Raw genomic sequence first — 14,494 nt, forward strand, 5'->3', positions numbered from 1 at the left:
TTGATCCCTGGAAAGGTCTATCCCTAATTGAAATGAAATGCTTGGAGCCCGTGAATGTGGTATCGTCATTTTTTCTAAGCCCAAATCAGTTGCTTAGTATCTGATCGTCCCTGAGTGAACTTAAAGAACTGAGTTTCCAAAACTAAAAAGTTTCCAAGCAGGACTCCAATGACCCCAGCAGGACCTCCCTGGACCCCTGTTGGCATTCTTGGCTGTCTTTTTAGCTGCAACATGAGTTACTGGGAAGGCTCTTTCAGAAGAAAGAAGTGTAAGGCGTTTCCAGAGACTTGGAACAGACTCTGAGACACACAGCCTCCTCTACACCACCCACTTCTCTCCAGAAATCTGAAGACGGGGTAGCTGGTCAGATGTTTGGCAAATCTTCAATCAGCTCCTCAGATGGCTGGTTTCAAGTGGCTATTCTGGGCTTCTATACGCAGAGAAATACAATGTATAATTGGAATCAATAGCTCTAATAATAAAAAGTTTCCAAATCTCATTTTTCATTTTTCCTTCTTTAGAGAGCACAAAATAAACGTGCTAAGATTTCATTGAAAGATCATCTTATTTTCCACAGCCAAGTGATATACGGGAGAACTCCTTATAAAGCATTAGACCAGCTCTGCTGTTTATTTCCATCACAAATCGGGTCGCTTTTTATGAGAATCTGTGTTTATCGAAGGTGAAGAGAGAACCAAATGGGAAAAGAGGAGAATGTTTCTTAAAAATTTCTACGATTTACTGAGCTAATCCTGACGAGAACCTCACAGGCTCTGGGTCCTTATTCCCATGTTGAAGTTAAGAACATGGTGGGATGAGGTTTAGAAAGTGGACAACTAGCCTGAAGTCCCACAACCAGAGGACAGGAGAGCCTGCTTCCTTCTCCTCCATCCTCCTCCTCTCTCCTTTCCTCTCTTCCTCCTTTTTATTTTTGACAGCTCTGTTGTGGTATAAATTACATTACGTAACAGTTATCCATTGTAAGTGCACAATACAATGATTTTAGCAAATTTATTAGATTATGCAACCATCATCACAATCCATTTTACACCATTTTCACCCCTCCAACAAGTTCTCTCACATCCATGTGTGGTCAGCCCTCAGTCCTATCCCCAGCCTGGGCAATCCCTGATCTGCTCTCTTTTCTGAAAGTTTGCCCTTTCTGGACATTTCATATAAATGGAACCACACAATATTTAGTCTTCTGATTTGGCTTCTTTCAACCTGTGTCAACACTTTGCTCCATTTTACTGCTTAATAGTATTCCATTGTGTGGATTGACCACGTATTGTACATCAGTTCACCCACCGATGGACATTTGGGCTGTTTCCAGTTTTTGGTTATTAGGTATAATGCACATACAAGCACATGTATTTTCATTTCTCTTGGATATATACGTAGGCATAGAATTGCTGGGTCATATGGTAACTTTAACTTCTTGAGGACTTTTGAGGAAGTGCTTTCCAATGTGGCTGCACCATTTTACATTCCCACCTGTAATGCATGAGGGTTCCAAGTTCTCCACATCCTCATCAACACTGTCAGTCTTTCTGGTTGGAGCCATTTTAGTGGGTGTCAAGTGGTACTGCACTATGGTTTTGATTTGCATTTCCCTAATAACTAATGATGTTGAGCATCTTTTCATGTGCTTATTGGCCATTCATATATATTTTTTGAGAAAATGTTCAATTCTTTACCCATCTTTTAATTGGGTTGTTTGTCTTATTATTGACTTGTAAGAGATCTTAATATGTTCTAGATACAAGTATGAAATATTTTATCAGATATTCGATTTGTGAATATTTTCTCCCAGTCTGTGGTTTGTCTTTTCATTTTCTTAAATGGTATCTTTTGAAGTACAAAAGTTTTTAATTTGATGAAATTCAATTTGTCATCTTTTTCTTTTACAGATCATGTTTTTGGTATCATATCTAAGAACTCTGCCTAACACAAGGTCATGAAAATTTTCTCTATGTTTCCTTCAGAAGTTTTATCATTTTAGCTCTTATATGTAGGTCTATGATCCATTTAAAATTTGTGTATGGTGTGAGGTAAGTGTTCAAATTCATCTTTCTAATATGGACAACCCGTTTCTTTACTTGCTATGTGTTTTTTCAGATTTTTTATTTCTTCCTGAGTCGTTTTTTTTTTTTTTTTTGGTAATTATGGCTTTCTAAGAATTTGTTCATTTATCTAAGTTGTCTAATTTGTAGCATAAAGTTAAGATCCTTTAAATTTCTGTAGAGTTGATGGTGATGCCCCTGCATTCATTCCTGATTTTGGTAATTCACATCTTCTCTCTTTTTCTCTGTCTTTTTTTGGAGTGGAGGGTCAGCGGAGTATAGTTACAGGTTTGTCAATTTTGTTGATCTTCTCTAAGGACTAACTTTTGGGCTCACTGATATTCTCTGTTGTTTTTCCGTATTCTATTTCATTGATTTCCACTGTCATCTTTAATATTTCCTTACTCTTACTTGCTTTGAGTTTAGTTTGCTCTTCTTTTTCCAGTTTCTTAAGGTGAAAGTTTCAGTTTCTGGTGTTTTCCATGCTCCACTCCAAATCAAGTCAGCTCCTCAGACAGGGGTGCTGCTGGTTTTCAGGGCTTGTCCTGTCCATGTAGAACTTCCTCCCCTCTGAACGCAGGTTGGCGATTCGAGCAGCCCCAGGACAGAATGCCACAGACTCCCACTGTTCTTACCCAAAGTTCGTCAGTTTTTCATGAATAACCACTCCTCAAATTCCAGAGTCATGAAATGATTGTTTCTGACTATTTTGTCTAGGCTTATCATTGCCTTTCAGGGAAGGATGTGCCAGGCTACTAATTTCTGCCATGCCAAAGCCCTGTCTCTACAGCCCCTTTTCTCTCCTTCACAGGAAACAAAATTTGGTTTTATCCTTTACCCCATCTAGTTCTCTCACAGAATCTGTGTCTCTGGGGGGCGGAGACATAGGGGCAGAGCTGGTTTTTAAAAATTGCTTATGTTGAAAAATACTGCTCTGAGGTTATCAACTTTAAGAAAAAAAAAAAAAACTAAACAAAACAACAAAAAAATTGCACTTCAGTGAATCATTCAACTTCCTCAATGTTAATAATGGAAACTCTGTGCCTCTTAGAATCTGCATTCATAATAGAGAATCCCAATGGCACTCTTTATTATCCACTTTGTAAGGAAGGCAAAAGACCCCCCAGTTCCTGATCTTGCTGATTCTGCAGATGCTCCTAGCACTAACAGGGAGGTGGGAGGGAAAATAGGATCACAGCACGGAAATGCTTAACGGCCAGTGAGGGGAGCTGGGCTGTCTGCACACTGCTTGAGTAGGAGTTTCGAGCTTGTGCCAATTTGACATGGGCATAGACTACGCAGTTTCTATAGGCCCCGTTCTATTCCTTGAAGGAAACTGGGCCTTCAAGAACAAGAACATCCCTAAAGAACAACAGATGAGACCCAGGAGACCTGGGTTGAAGGCTCTGGCTCTGCCACTTTCTCCCATTTAACCACTTTGGGGCTTCGTTTTCTTATTCGTAAAATGGGTGTAATAATAAAGTCTTCCTCACAAACTTGCTGGGATGTGATCAAATTCAATGACCGTCATGGATGGCCTTTACAGATTATTAACAAGTTATAAATGTAGGATTTAGATTATGAAATAATACTCTGTGTTCAAATCTCAATATGTGGTGTCAAAGAAAGAGACTGTCTCCCCACTTCCCTACCTCAGGACACAAGGAGGCTGCAGCCCAGCAGACAACTCACATACACTCCCATTATCGACTCCTTTACTGCTCCCCTCCCAGGTGACAGGGATGAAGGATGGAAGCAGATGCTCAGAGAAGGACACGGCTGTGCTTCAGCACTTGGGGAGGTGGACCAGAGCAGATGGTGCCTATCAAGACCCACACTTGTACCTCTTTATACTGCGGAAAGTGGGGGTCTTTCATCTGAGTGGGCTGTGAAGGGAAGCCCACTGGGAGAGAACTATTTCTGTCAAATGATTTTTCATGCCTAAACTTTATGTTCACACTGAGTCATCACAGCCCCCCGCCACGCTTGTCAAATTATCACTGTACCACAGCAAAGCTACACATTCACAAAGGCAAACTTTTAAGAGGAAGGTCTCTTTTTAATTAAAAAAAGGACTTGAAGGGTTCTTTGTATGAGGGATTAGGATTGGTTTTAATATCTTTAAAATGGATTGCTGTAAATTTTTAATCCTAGGATTTCCAATGTCTAAGGAAAAATAAAGCCATTCATCTCAATATATATCAGAAATATACATCTTTGTTATGCCTTAATAAAGGAAATGCTGGATCCTAGGCTGGATAAATAGGACAGCAGTCTAAGATGTAACGTTTCCAGGTTTATACCATGGAAACCAGAGCTCAGCTATGATGATAATAAAAGGGAATTAAGAGCAGCCACCAGGAACTACAGCTTTCACAACAGAGGCTCCTTCTCAGAGCGGACTCGGACGCACGGGTTTCAAAGAGCTCGGTGGCAGTGGCCTGCCTGACGGCACCGCCAGCTTGCCTCCAGTGCGCCGGTCCCTCAGCCTTACCTCCGACCACTTTCCATCCCACCTCCTACTCAGGTCATCCTCAGACCAAGTGAGTGAAAACTTCCGCACTCCTCCCCGGGGACTTGGCACTGTCCAGCGCCCAGCCCCTCCTGCACGGGCTCCTCTCCTGTCCTCCCGCACTGGGGCTGAGCACAGGTGGGCAGTGACCAGAGGCTAAGGGCGGACCTTCAGGGTTACCTATTTGCCTTTCCAGGTCGGCGGCTTCATCGGGTGTGGCTCGCGGAAGGACACCAGGGTCGCTGAAGCTGGTGCGTAGCAGGGTCCCCATCACAAAGAAGAACAGAATGCCACCGACCACGGGGATGGCAGGGGTGATTTTCACTGCTAGATATGGACAGCTGCCAGCAGGTTGGGAAGGCAGGAGGGGAGGGGAGAAAGAAAGGAAATACAATGTCAGTAATCAACAGTAATCACTCTGTATTTTCCAAGAAACGAACGGCTTTTTTGGAGAAGCAAAATTGATTTCCGTTAAAAATTCATCTATGTTTTAAGCATTTACATTTGGGGAGGTCTGCAATTCTCTCTTGTGGACAATTTAACCCCCCCTTCCCAGCTACAATAATCCTCTGCTCCCACCATGCTACTCAGGAAAGACATTGGCAGAAAAATTAAAATAATCCTGCTTGCACAATCAATGTAAGATGCACAGAGCTTGCACCCTTTGTACTGTAAACACAGCACATGATTTATGTGATTCTCCACCCATCCCTGGAATTGCATAACATAGGACGACACCAGCTTGGAACTGTCTTCATCAGACCCGGCCCTTCCTCCCTGGGTCAGACAACTCAGGGCACAGAACGCAGAGAACCACAAGCTACCATCAAAAGGCAAGAAATCATTTTTTCAATATTTTGGAGCTAATCTATCCAAAAGAGGTTAATGAGCTATGGAAATGTACTTGCAGGCCGTTTCCGAAGAGGATTAAAAGGATTTAGGCAGCTGGAATATAATAGTCTCATGCTCTTCCAGAAGGCATTTTTGAGCTACCAACGGATGAACATGGTGCATCTCGATTCTATGAAAACCCTTCACTCTCCTGCAGTGAATGAACTGACACACAGCAGGGGCTGTTATGAGTCAGGGAGAGATGCCCTTGGGACACACTGACATTTATGCCAGCTGGCTCCAGGGATCCAGGAACCAGGGCAGCTTTAAGCACCACCCTGGTCCACTGTCATTGCCCCTTGACTCTGCAGAGGTGGTGAGAGGCAGAGTGAAAATTAGCTCGGTGCCTGGAGCTGAGTGAAGGATGGCCCTGCAATGACTCTGGTCAGTGTATTGTCACCACATTCAGTAACCTCATGGGCATCGAGGAACACCACACAGAATCATGGAATTGTAACATCCAGAGTGGAAAGCACCTCCTAGATGGTCTGCCTCACCAGGGGATACTCTTCCAGATACTCAAGACCACACAAAGAGAGGGAGCTGGAGAAGAAAGGGTTGGAAAGCTTTGCTCAAGAGGTGAGCCAGGGTGCTCATTCCTGGGTTGCTGGGGACAGCACCCCACTCCTGTGCAGTACTTGCAGGGAGGTGGCAAGGTCTCTGATGGGATGGCAAGGGGATGCTGGCAAGCATCCAGGCCTCGGGGACCACAGGCCATGGTCCCCTTTGCTGAGACCAACATCAGGCAAGTTAGAGTATCTAGTTTTCGAGCAGCTGGTGACTCAGACAGGTCTATGTGGAGTGGTTACTGGGAACTCAAGACCAAGGGCCTGTCCTGAATCCCCTGCTCTGCAGAAACCAGAGACTTTCCAGCCACTTTAAGAAGATGGAAGAGCAACCCCAAACATGACTAGGTAAGGTTTCCCACCAGACAAGTGGACTGCGGTCTCCAAGAGAATCGCCTGATTTAGAGACACAAAATATGTGACATTTCTGACTTCTGTTTCATCTTTCCCACACCAGCTCCCCTGCAGAAACAGAACAGAATGAACGACAGAAAGTATCAGATCACACTTGGGCTGGATTGCCTGTTGTGACTTCTCTTCACAGGATTCATGGGAAACCATAAAAAACTATTAATGGTCTGTCCTGTATCAATGTCCCCGCCCAGGGGCTTCCCTGGTGGCGCAGTGGTTGAGAATCTGCCCGCTAATGCAGGGGACACGGGTTCGAGCCCTGGTCTGGGAAGATCCCATGTGCCACGGAGCAGCTGGGCCCGTGAGCCACAACTACTGAGCCTGCGCGTCTGGAGCCGGTGCTCCGCAACAAGAGAGGCCACGATAGTGAGAGGCCCGTGCACCGCGATGAAGAGTGGTCCCTGCTTGCCACAACAAGAGAAAGCCCTTGCACAGAAACGAAGACCCAACACAGCCAAAAATAAATATTAAAAAATAAATAAATAAATGTCCCCGCCCAAACTCCCAGGCAATTAGAGCCTTTTTGAACATCCTCAGAGATTGTCGTAGGAAAGTGAATTTGGCAAAGAGGACAAGAAGATATACAGAGATTGCTGTGGAAAAAAGGAATACAAGAGTGTCTAAGCTGAAGAAATACCCTTTGTGAAAGCATTCACTTTAATTATGGAATGGACTTTTTTAATCCAATGGATTTTGTTGCATAAAAAAGAGTCACTGCTTTTCCTAGAGTGCTTTCAGACAAACACTAACATAATTAAAACTCTTTAGTGGGTTTCCAGTTTTTCTTAAAATTTTGATTTTATAATTTTAGGTACTGAAAAGCTTCAAATGAAACACTTTCCTGCAATTGAGATCCACTAGTTCTGAAAATGAGAAAGAAAACATTTAAAAGATGGTGCTGCTTGGGGTGCCTCCTATTTTTGTTTTTGTTTTGCCTTTGGGAGCCCTTCTTTTATTGGGAAATAAATACAGAGTCAGACAGGTGGGCCAGCCCTACAGCCTAACACAGAACTTGCATTTCAACTTGACACACGTAGAGAATAAAAGTCTTGTCAGGAATTGACCATCTTCCCTTTAAAGATCCAGTATAAAGTGACAATCAAAATCCCATTTAATACTGCCCTGAAATGTTCACATGGCTGCATCCCAGCTCTAGGGTACAGTGCAGTGCCAGGGGCTACAGAAATAGATACCTTTTCAAGGCGTGTGTATTACGTTAAATGGAGCATGTTTGGACTGTGACATGGAGCTTTTATGAAGAGCTGGAGATAAATATCAGTTGCTGCAAAGTCTATTGATTAAATCTCTGACTGTGATATCAATCAAGCTAATATCAAGGAACTCAAACTCTAAAGAACATTAAAAAGTATCTGTGTCATAAAATATGACATTATCTTTGTTGCTCTTATTGTCATACAAAAAGCAACCTGAAATTGTATTAAGCCTTGACAATGTGCCACAATCAGAAATAAACACAGTCCATATGAAAGGCACAAAATTGACCCTGATACTAATAAATTTCAATTTATATAGATTAACCTTAAAATTTTTTTTAGTCCAAAAGAATCTACTCTAGGTGGACCTCTTTTTTTTTTTTTTTTTTTTTTAACAAAATGGTTAGGAAAATGATCAATAGTGTAGAGGAGAATTTTTCCAGAACTTAAATTCAGAATTCAACAGAAGAATGCCCGGTTGAACAAAGGCGGAGAATACAACAGGCCAACTTTTTCCTCTTTCTCATTATTAATGAGTTTGAATAAGAAACGACTGGAACAGTTGTTAAGCAGCTGCACCCAGGTCACAGCTGGACAATATTACCTGGACAGACCAGCCAGTAGGATGTGATCCACCTCGGGTGCTTAGGGGTGGAATTTATTTAGCTCCATTTGGCTTCTCCAAAGATGGATACTTCAGTGCTGTTGGAACCCTGCTGTGGAGCTGATTTAGTAGATCTTAGGTTACGGTGTATTTGTTTTTCCCTTTTGGTTCTGAAATGTAACTTGGTTGACCTCAGAGTCTGCCTGCTCACAGCAAGATGTCGTTAATGAGTAAGCCATGTCCTAAACGGTTTCTTGTTGTCCCAAGTGCACCGTATGTAGAGCTACCCACTGCTCCAGGCTGATGGCTCTGGAGTACTCCCACCGCCTCCACCCACCTCTCCCCACCTCCCGCCAAGGATGTCTGCTGCCCTTGCCAATATCTGATATTCAGAATTAGAGATCAACGTCTTTAACTTTTCTGTCCCCTGGCACATTCTCATGGAGGAGACAAGACCCTGTGATTTAAGTTGTTTGCACTTGAGTGTCAATTAATTTATTCAGTCCTAGTCCGAGAAAGGAGGAAGACGAAGAATCTAGTTGATGGGTAAATGCCTACCACCCTGTGAAAAACTCAGATGGATCCTGACTTTTCTGGTCATGAGATGAAAGTAACAGGAAGTCCTTCAGTCACTTTAAGTGGCAGACAGTCTCATTAACTATTTCAAAGTGTAACAATCCCAATTACCAGTGGAAACTTCTAACTTGGTTTTGTGTTAAACCTCCTCCCCCTCCCCAGCTGGCCAAGTGCCGTTTCTGGCCCCTCTGTGGCTGGAGAGGAAAGGACATGGGGGTAGGAAGGGGGCCGGGATTTGGAAGCCCCGGCCAAAATTTGGAAGGCGCTGATTTGGAAGCTCTGTTACAAGGCGGCTTTGTGTTCTCTGGGTCTACCAGATGTTTAAACCTGTCCCTCTGGAGTTTGAGTCCTTCAGAAGCCCAGTGGAAGCTTAAGGGCGCTGCCCGGGGATACCCATCTCCTCTCTCCCTCTTCTTGGGTAGAGAGGAGACAGCCTTCCTCCCGCCCTAAGGCCCATCCTTCCACCGCACTGTGGTCCCATTCCCCGCCTCTCATGAACCTCAGGAGTACTGCCCTGAATTCCTCGGCTCTCTGCTTCTCGCCTGGGGGACAGCAGAACAGCCGTCTCAGCCCTCTGCCTGCCCCACTTCAGGTTACCCCAAACACACCGACACATCTCTGTTCCAAAGCCTGCGATGACCCCCATTCTCCTGCCAAATCAAGTTCAAGCTTCTCTGGCGTCCATACCCCATGGTGCCTTGTCTCCAGTCTCCCCTTCTCATCTCCTGCTCCACCCCCCTTTTCACACATACGGGGACAGCAACCCTGACCCCTGGGCTTCCCAGAAAGGCGCCTGCCACCCAGCCCTGGTGTCTGGAACACCCTCACCCCTAACTCAGCTTGTTAAAGCTGCCCCAACTTTCAAGTTCGCATAAGGACTTGGTGAAAAGATTTTCTTGGCTCACCCCCGAGCTAAAGTGCTGGCTTCTTTTCCTAAACCTCCGTAATATTTTTGTTTGCTTCTCTCGATGGTACTTGTGGCTGTTTGTGGACATGCCTCATGAACCTCACTGGACTGCAAGTCCTGGAGGGTGAAACTGGGCCCTGGTCAGCATGTGTCCTGCACAGCGCTGGGCACAATGTCTCACACAGGGTAGGTATTTGACAAGTACTTGTTGAGTAATTGAATGAATGAGACCTATTCACTGAATTTTACAGTAACACAGAAAAGAGCAGGAAAGTCAAATCAGCCATATTCTCAACATCGACAATGTACCCTGTGTCTAGAACTTGCTTCTCTAACTTCTAAGCCTGCTAGGTCTTCAAACAGGTGCTAAGGATCTGCCCTGTTCAGGATGCTTCCGCCACTGAGAAAAGGTGGGATTGCACACACTGAGTTGAATGTGTGCAACACACTCTAAAGTTGTAGCAGATGAAGCAACGTGTGTTGGTACAACTTTGTGCAATACTAGGTGCTCTGTGACAGTCACCCGTCCTACCAGCCTCTGTATTTCAAAGGACAATGTTGAGTTGCTCATTGAAGTCTTGAACATCGCTCTCTATAAAAGCAGCAGAATTCAGACCCCCAAGCAAACAATAAGACCAGTGCTGCACAGACACCTTCAAACTGCTGCTCAGAAAAAGCCAAGAGCATCTGCAGTCCTGCTGGTAAAGACAAGGCAATAAGCAGTCGCGGCCCACGATGGCGATCACGAGACCTCCGTAAGGAGGCAAGACTGATGGGAAAATCTCAGCCAACCCCCAGCAACTGGCACGACGTAATAGCTGAAGCGCTGCAAGGGGCAAAGAAAATGCTTAGCCTGAGCTCAGACAACTTGAAAACGGCTCCTTCACATTTCTGAGCAACTCGGATGGGCTCTCCAATCCTGAGTGCCATCTGTGATGAGGAAGACTCCTTCCCCCGAGGGCCTGGATTTGATAGAAGATGATGATGAAGCTGCCAAAGACATAAACACCAAATGAAGTCCTCTTTCAGTCTGAAGAACTGTGACCTATACACAAGCCAGGGCCGTGTGGATAATAGGCTACCAGCACCTTAGTCTTCATAAAGCTCAATGGGAAAGTGACAGGAGGAAAAAAAAGAATCTGAAAGCACGCATTTTCATAACATGAAAGAAATGAGCTAATTTAGCACCAGATGCAACAAATGCTATGTGATGAAAAGCCTGTACAGTAATCCCCTTCCTATCATATACATCAGTGAGGTGTTTGCCTTTAGATATGCTGATTAAATACCTACTACAGACTGTCAACTCACTGTACATTAGAGGTAAAGAAAGGTCCTTCCGGGTAATAATTAGAAAATGTAGCATTGCCAAAAGATTAAAGGGAATTTTTTCAGTTCTAATAGCAATCTTCTCAAAACTTAAGGAAAAATAATTATTTGTATTTTGATGTTTATACATGAAGGGTGGAACCATTTTCTGGGTGCTATATTATCTGAGACGATGCAATTAGTGTATTATGTCATTAATTATGACAAAATTATTTTACCATCAAACAGATACTGACATTCCAGAATCAGCACTCTCATTAATTCTGTATTTCTATTTAGAAACTGGCTCGCAGGTTAGAATTAACTCTCAGTAGAGCTGATTCCCTGGATGAAAGTCCTGGGGCTAAATTAGTATCTTAAACATTTCAGATAGGAAATCTGGATTTCATTATTGGGTAGCTAAGTCTCTCTTTTTCTCTACAGGACATTCTTTGGGAGAAGATTAACTTGACTTGAAAACCAAACCAAAACAAAACAACATTAAGAAGATGTAGCAGAGACATTAAGACCAAGTGGCCTTTAGAACAAAAACTAGAGAATCTTTTGCCATTGATAATAGATGTATAATATACCTGCCCACAGGCCATGACTGACCCTTTGAAATGTAGGAAGGTGAGGAGAAAGACATAGCAAACATGTAATGGTAATAATATTACATAACAACAACAACAAAAGTAGAGAATCTTTTGCCATTGATAACAGATGTGTAATCTACCTGCCCACAGGCCATGACTGACCCTTTGAAATGTAGGAAGGTGAGGATAAAGACATAGCTAACATGTAATGGTAATAATACTACATAACAACAACAACAAAAGTAGAGAATCTTTTCCCATAGCAAAACAATTTGAGTCATCTTTTGATATTTTGCCTGCAAATGGATATGCATAGAAAAAAATATCCCATTAATTGTAGCTCACGACCTCTGACTATAACATGACCTATGTTTGACATTTTTGTTCTGTCCTGTACATATGAAAGCATAAACATGAGAATAACTATTCTTTATACATAGAAATGAGGTACGCAATTAAAGTTGATACTGAGGGGGCGTGGCCTTGCTTTATCGATGCCACACTCCAACGAAGGAGGTTTCTATATTTCAGAAATCACAAAGTTCAGCTATTATTTTAAACGTCAGAGTCTTGATTGCAATGCATTTCAATAATAAATAGTTAAGGCAAATGATCATAAAATGAAATAATCTGAGCCAATGACTCACACGTCTGAAATAATAACAGAGTAGTACTGTGAGAGTAGTAATAAAAATGATCTTTTTCCTTTTCATCTGAGTCACTGTAAAATAAATGTATTTTTCATTTATAGGCAGGAACATAAACACCATTACTTTTATGATTTGTTCCTTAATCACATATTTAGAAATAAATGTACCACTACAGGCCAAAGATAAGCACATTACTTGGAGACAAATAGAGAAAAAAGTGGACTCGGAAATAACATCCACTCACAACCGTAGAATGGGAAAACCGGACGATTTCATAGAGTGCCACCCCCGCCAGACACCCCACAGCAGCGCCCAGTGCTTGAAAAGCCCCTTCTTAGCAATCGCACGGAGTGATGAATCTACCAATGTAGAAGGAGGGAGTTTAAATAAATGGACACGGGGACCAAAGGGGAAGAATATAACAAAAGGACACTGGAAGGGAAAGCTCAAACCCAGAGAGAAACGACGGGGAGAGGAGAACTCCATGTAGAAATGTATGGACCATGAAGATGACTCACGGTGTCATCAGAGGCTCCGCAGCTCATCTTTTCACCAAGCTACGGCTACTTTCTCAGGCTACTTTCTCATCGAGAGCAGTAGCTTTCGGGCTTACGAAGGGAAGGAAGCTGGTGAAGTTCTCCCTACCCAGGAAAGGACGGTAGCTAAGGACTCCGCTTTCTCCCCGCAGGCCTCCTGGCTAGATGTGGTTACAGCAGGGATGTCTGCACACAGCACAGTCTCGCCTGAAGCCTGTGGAGCTCCTATGTGACAAAATCAGTGTCATTATTCTTAATTCAGGGCCTCCCAGGCCACCCAGACAGGTCCAGCTATAGACACAGAACCTGGGAGGCTGTAGTTTAAAAACACAGGCTTCAAATCACAGTGTGTAAACAGCCTCATTTCCCCATCTACTATTGAGAATGTGCAAGGGTTTGTTAGGGAAAACTGTGGTGTTTCAAACTTTTTTGGCCAAGTGATTTTGAGTTTGACTTAAAATTCCAGGAGGTCCCACTGTAAAGCGATTATATTCCAGTAAAGATGTTAAAATAAAATAAAATAAAATAAAATTCCAGGAGGCCAAAGGCTTCTGGCTAGTGTGTGGATCACGGGGAGGAAAGCCAGCATTTCTCTGCCCCCAAACTGGCTCTTTAATGACCCAACGGGATGACGTAGACATGGCAACCATACACCCACCATCCATGTACATCCACGGATGTACACGCCATACATCCATGGCAACCATACAAACAATAACTCACATGATTGTTGATGTCATTTTCAGGAGTACGGCTGCCGAACTAATTGGCCATAGTAACTCCATCACCTTGCTTTCAGTGCATCCTGGACCCATAAGAAATTAACGGGGCAGGAGAGGTCCCTGCGGAAAGTTGCCTGCCTCGGGGCACGCTAGGAGTGTGTTCTGGGCGAGGTCTCTGTACAGAAGGGACAGAGGAGAAAGCCGGGATTTGCTCCAGCCGCAAACAGAATTCCAAGGTATGGTTGCTTCTGACCCCGTTTTACACCTGAAAGGGCGGCCACCCTCCTTGCATTTTTGACAACTCTGTACAGGAAAGTCTCAGCGGGATTTCAGCTCTATTCGTAATTCCTGATTTCATCAAATCTAAGGTAGCCCAACTTTAAGATGTACCATTAAGGAAGAGTGTACCCAATAAGACAATATTCTCTAATCACTGGGAATCTTTATTTTCTACTTATCGAAAGAGCTATTTTAGATTGATTTAGACACCAATTTTAAAATCATACACCGATGGTGCACATATATTTTTAAAAATGTGAATGAGATAAATTGGTCAAAGGATCCCTAAAACGTCTTCATCATTTTCTGAATGGCTCTTTGACTCAGCAGGCGTCATGGTCTGAGGTTTCCGGCATAGAACCGCCCTGCTGCATCCAGAGCCACAGCTTCCTGACTCCCCTCCTCGCCTCCGGTCCTGCCCCATACATCCATCCCATCTCTCATCTTCTACTCCATCCTCTCACCCATTCGTCCCTCCTCAAGTCTCTCTGTGGCTCTTGGAACGTTCCAGGTGGCCTCTGCTCAGGGCTTCCGTCTGTGCTGTGCCCTCTGCCTAGAATGCGGTTCCTGCAAAGCCACAAAGCTCCCCCACCTCCTGCAAGTCTTCGCTCAAATATCACTTTCCCCGTAGGGCCTTCTCTGACCTCACTTTGTAAAAT

General features: G+C 43.7%; 1 protein-coding gene across 4 annotated transcripts in view; it reads right to left on the reverse strand.

Annotated features, from left to right (window-relative positions):
• The window catches only part of ZDHHC14 (zDHHC palmitoyltransferase 14), a gene marked incomplete at its 5' end in the record, with an annotated part of 272,487 nt that overhangs the window by 103,636 nt on the left and 154,357 nt on the right, over positions 1-14,494 (reverse strand). For 2 of the 4 annotated variants that reach the window (XM_082404609.1, XM_082404607.1), the window contains one exon: positions 4,756-4,916. In XM_082404609.1, coding sequence (XP_082260735.1) covers positions 4,756-4,916 — 161 coding nt within the window. Of the gene's footprint in view, positions 1-4,743; positions 4,917-14,494 lie in introns of all 4 variants that reach the window. The other 2 variants (XM_082404608.1, XM_082404606.1) reach the window with 1 other exon arrangement.

Source organism: Balaenoptera borealis (assembly GCF_965194805.1).
Source record: "Balaenoptera borealis genome assembly, chromosome: 9".
Classification (NCBI taxonomy): domain Eukaryota; kingdom Metazoa; phylum Chordata; class Mammalia; order Artiodactyla; family Balaenopteridae; genus Balaenoptera; species Balaenoptera borealis.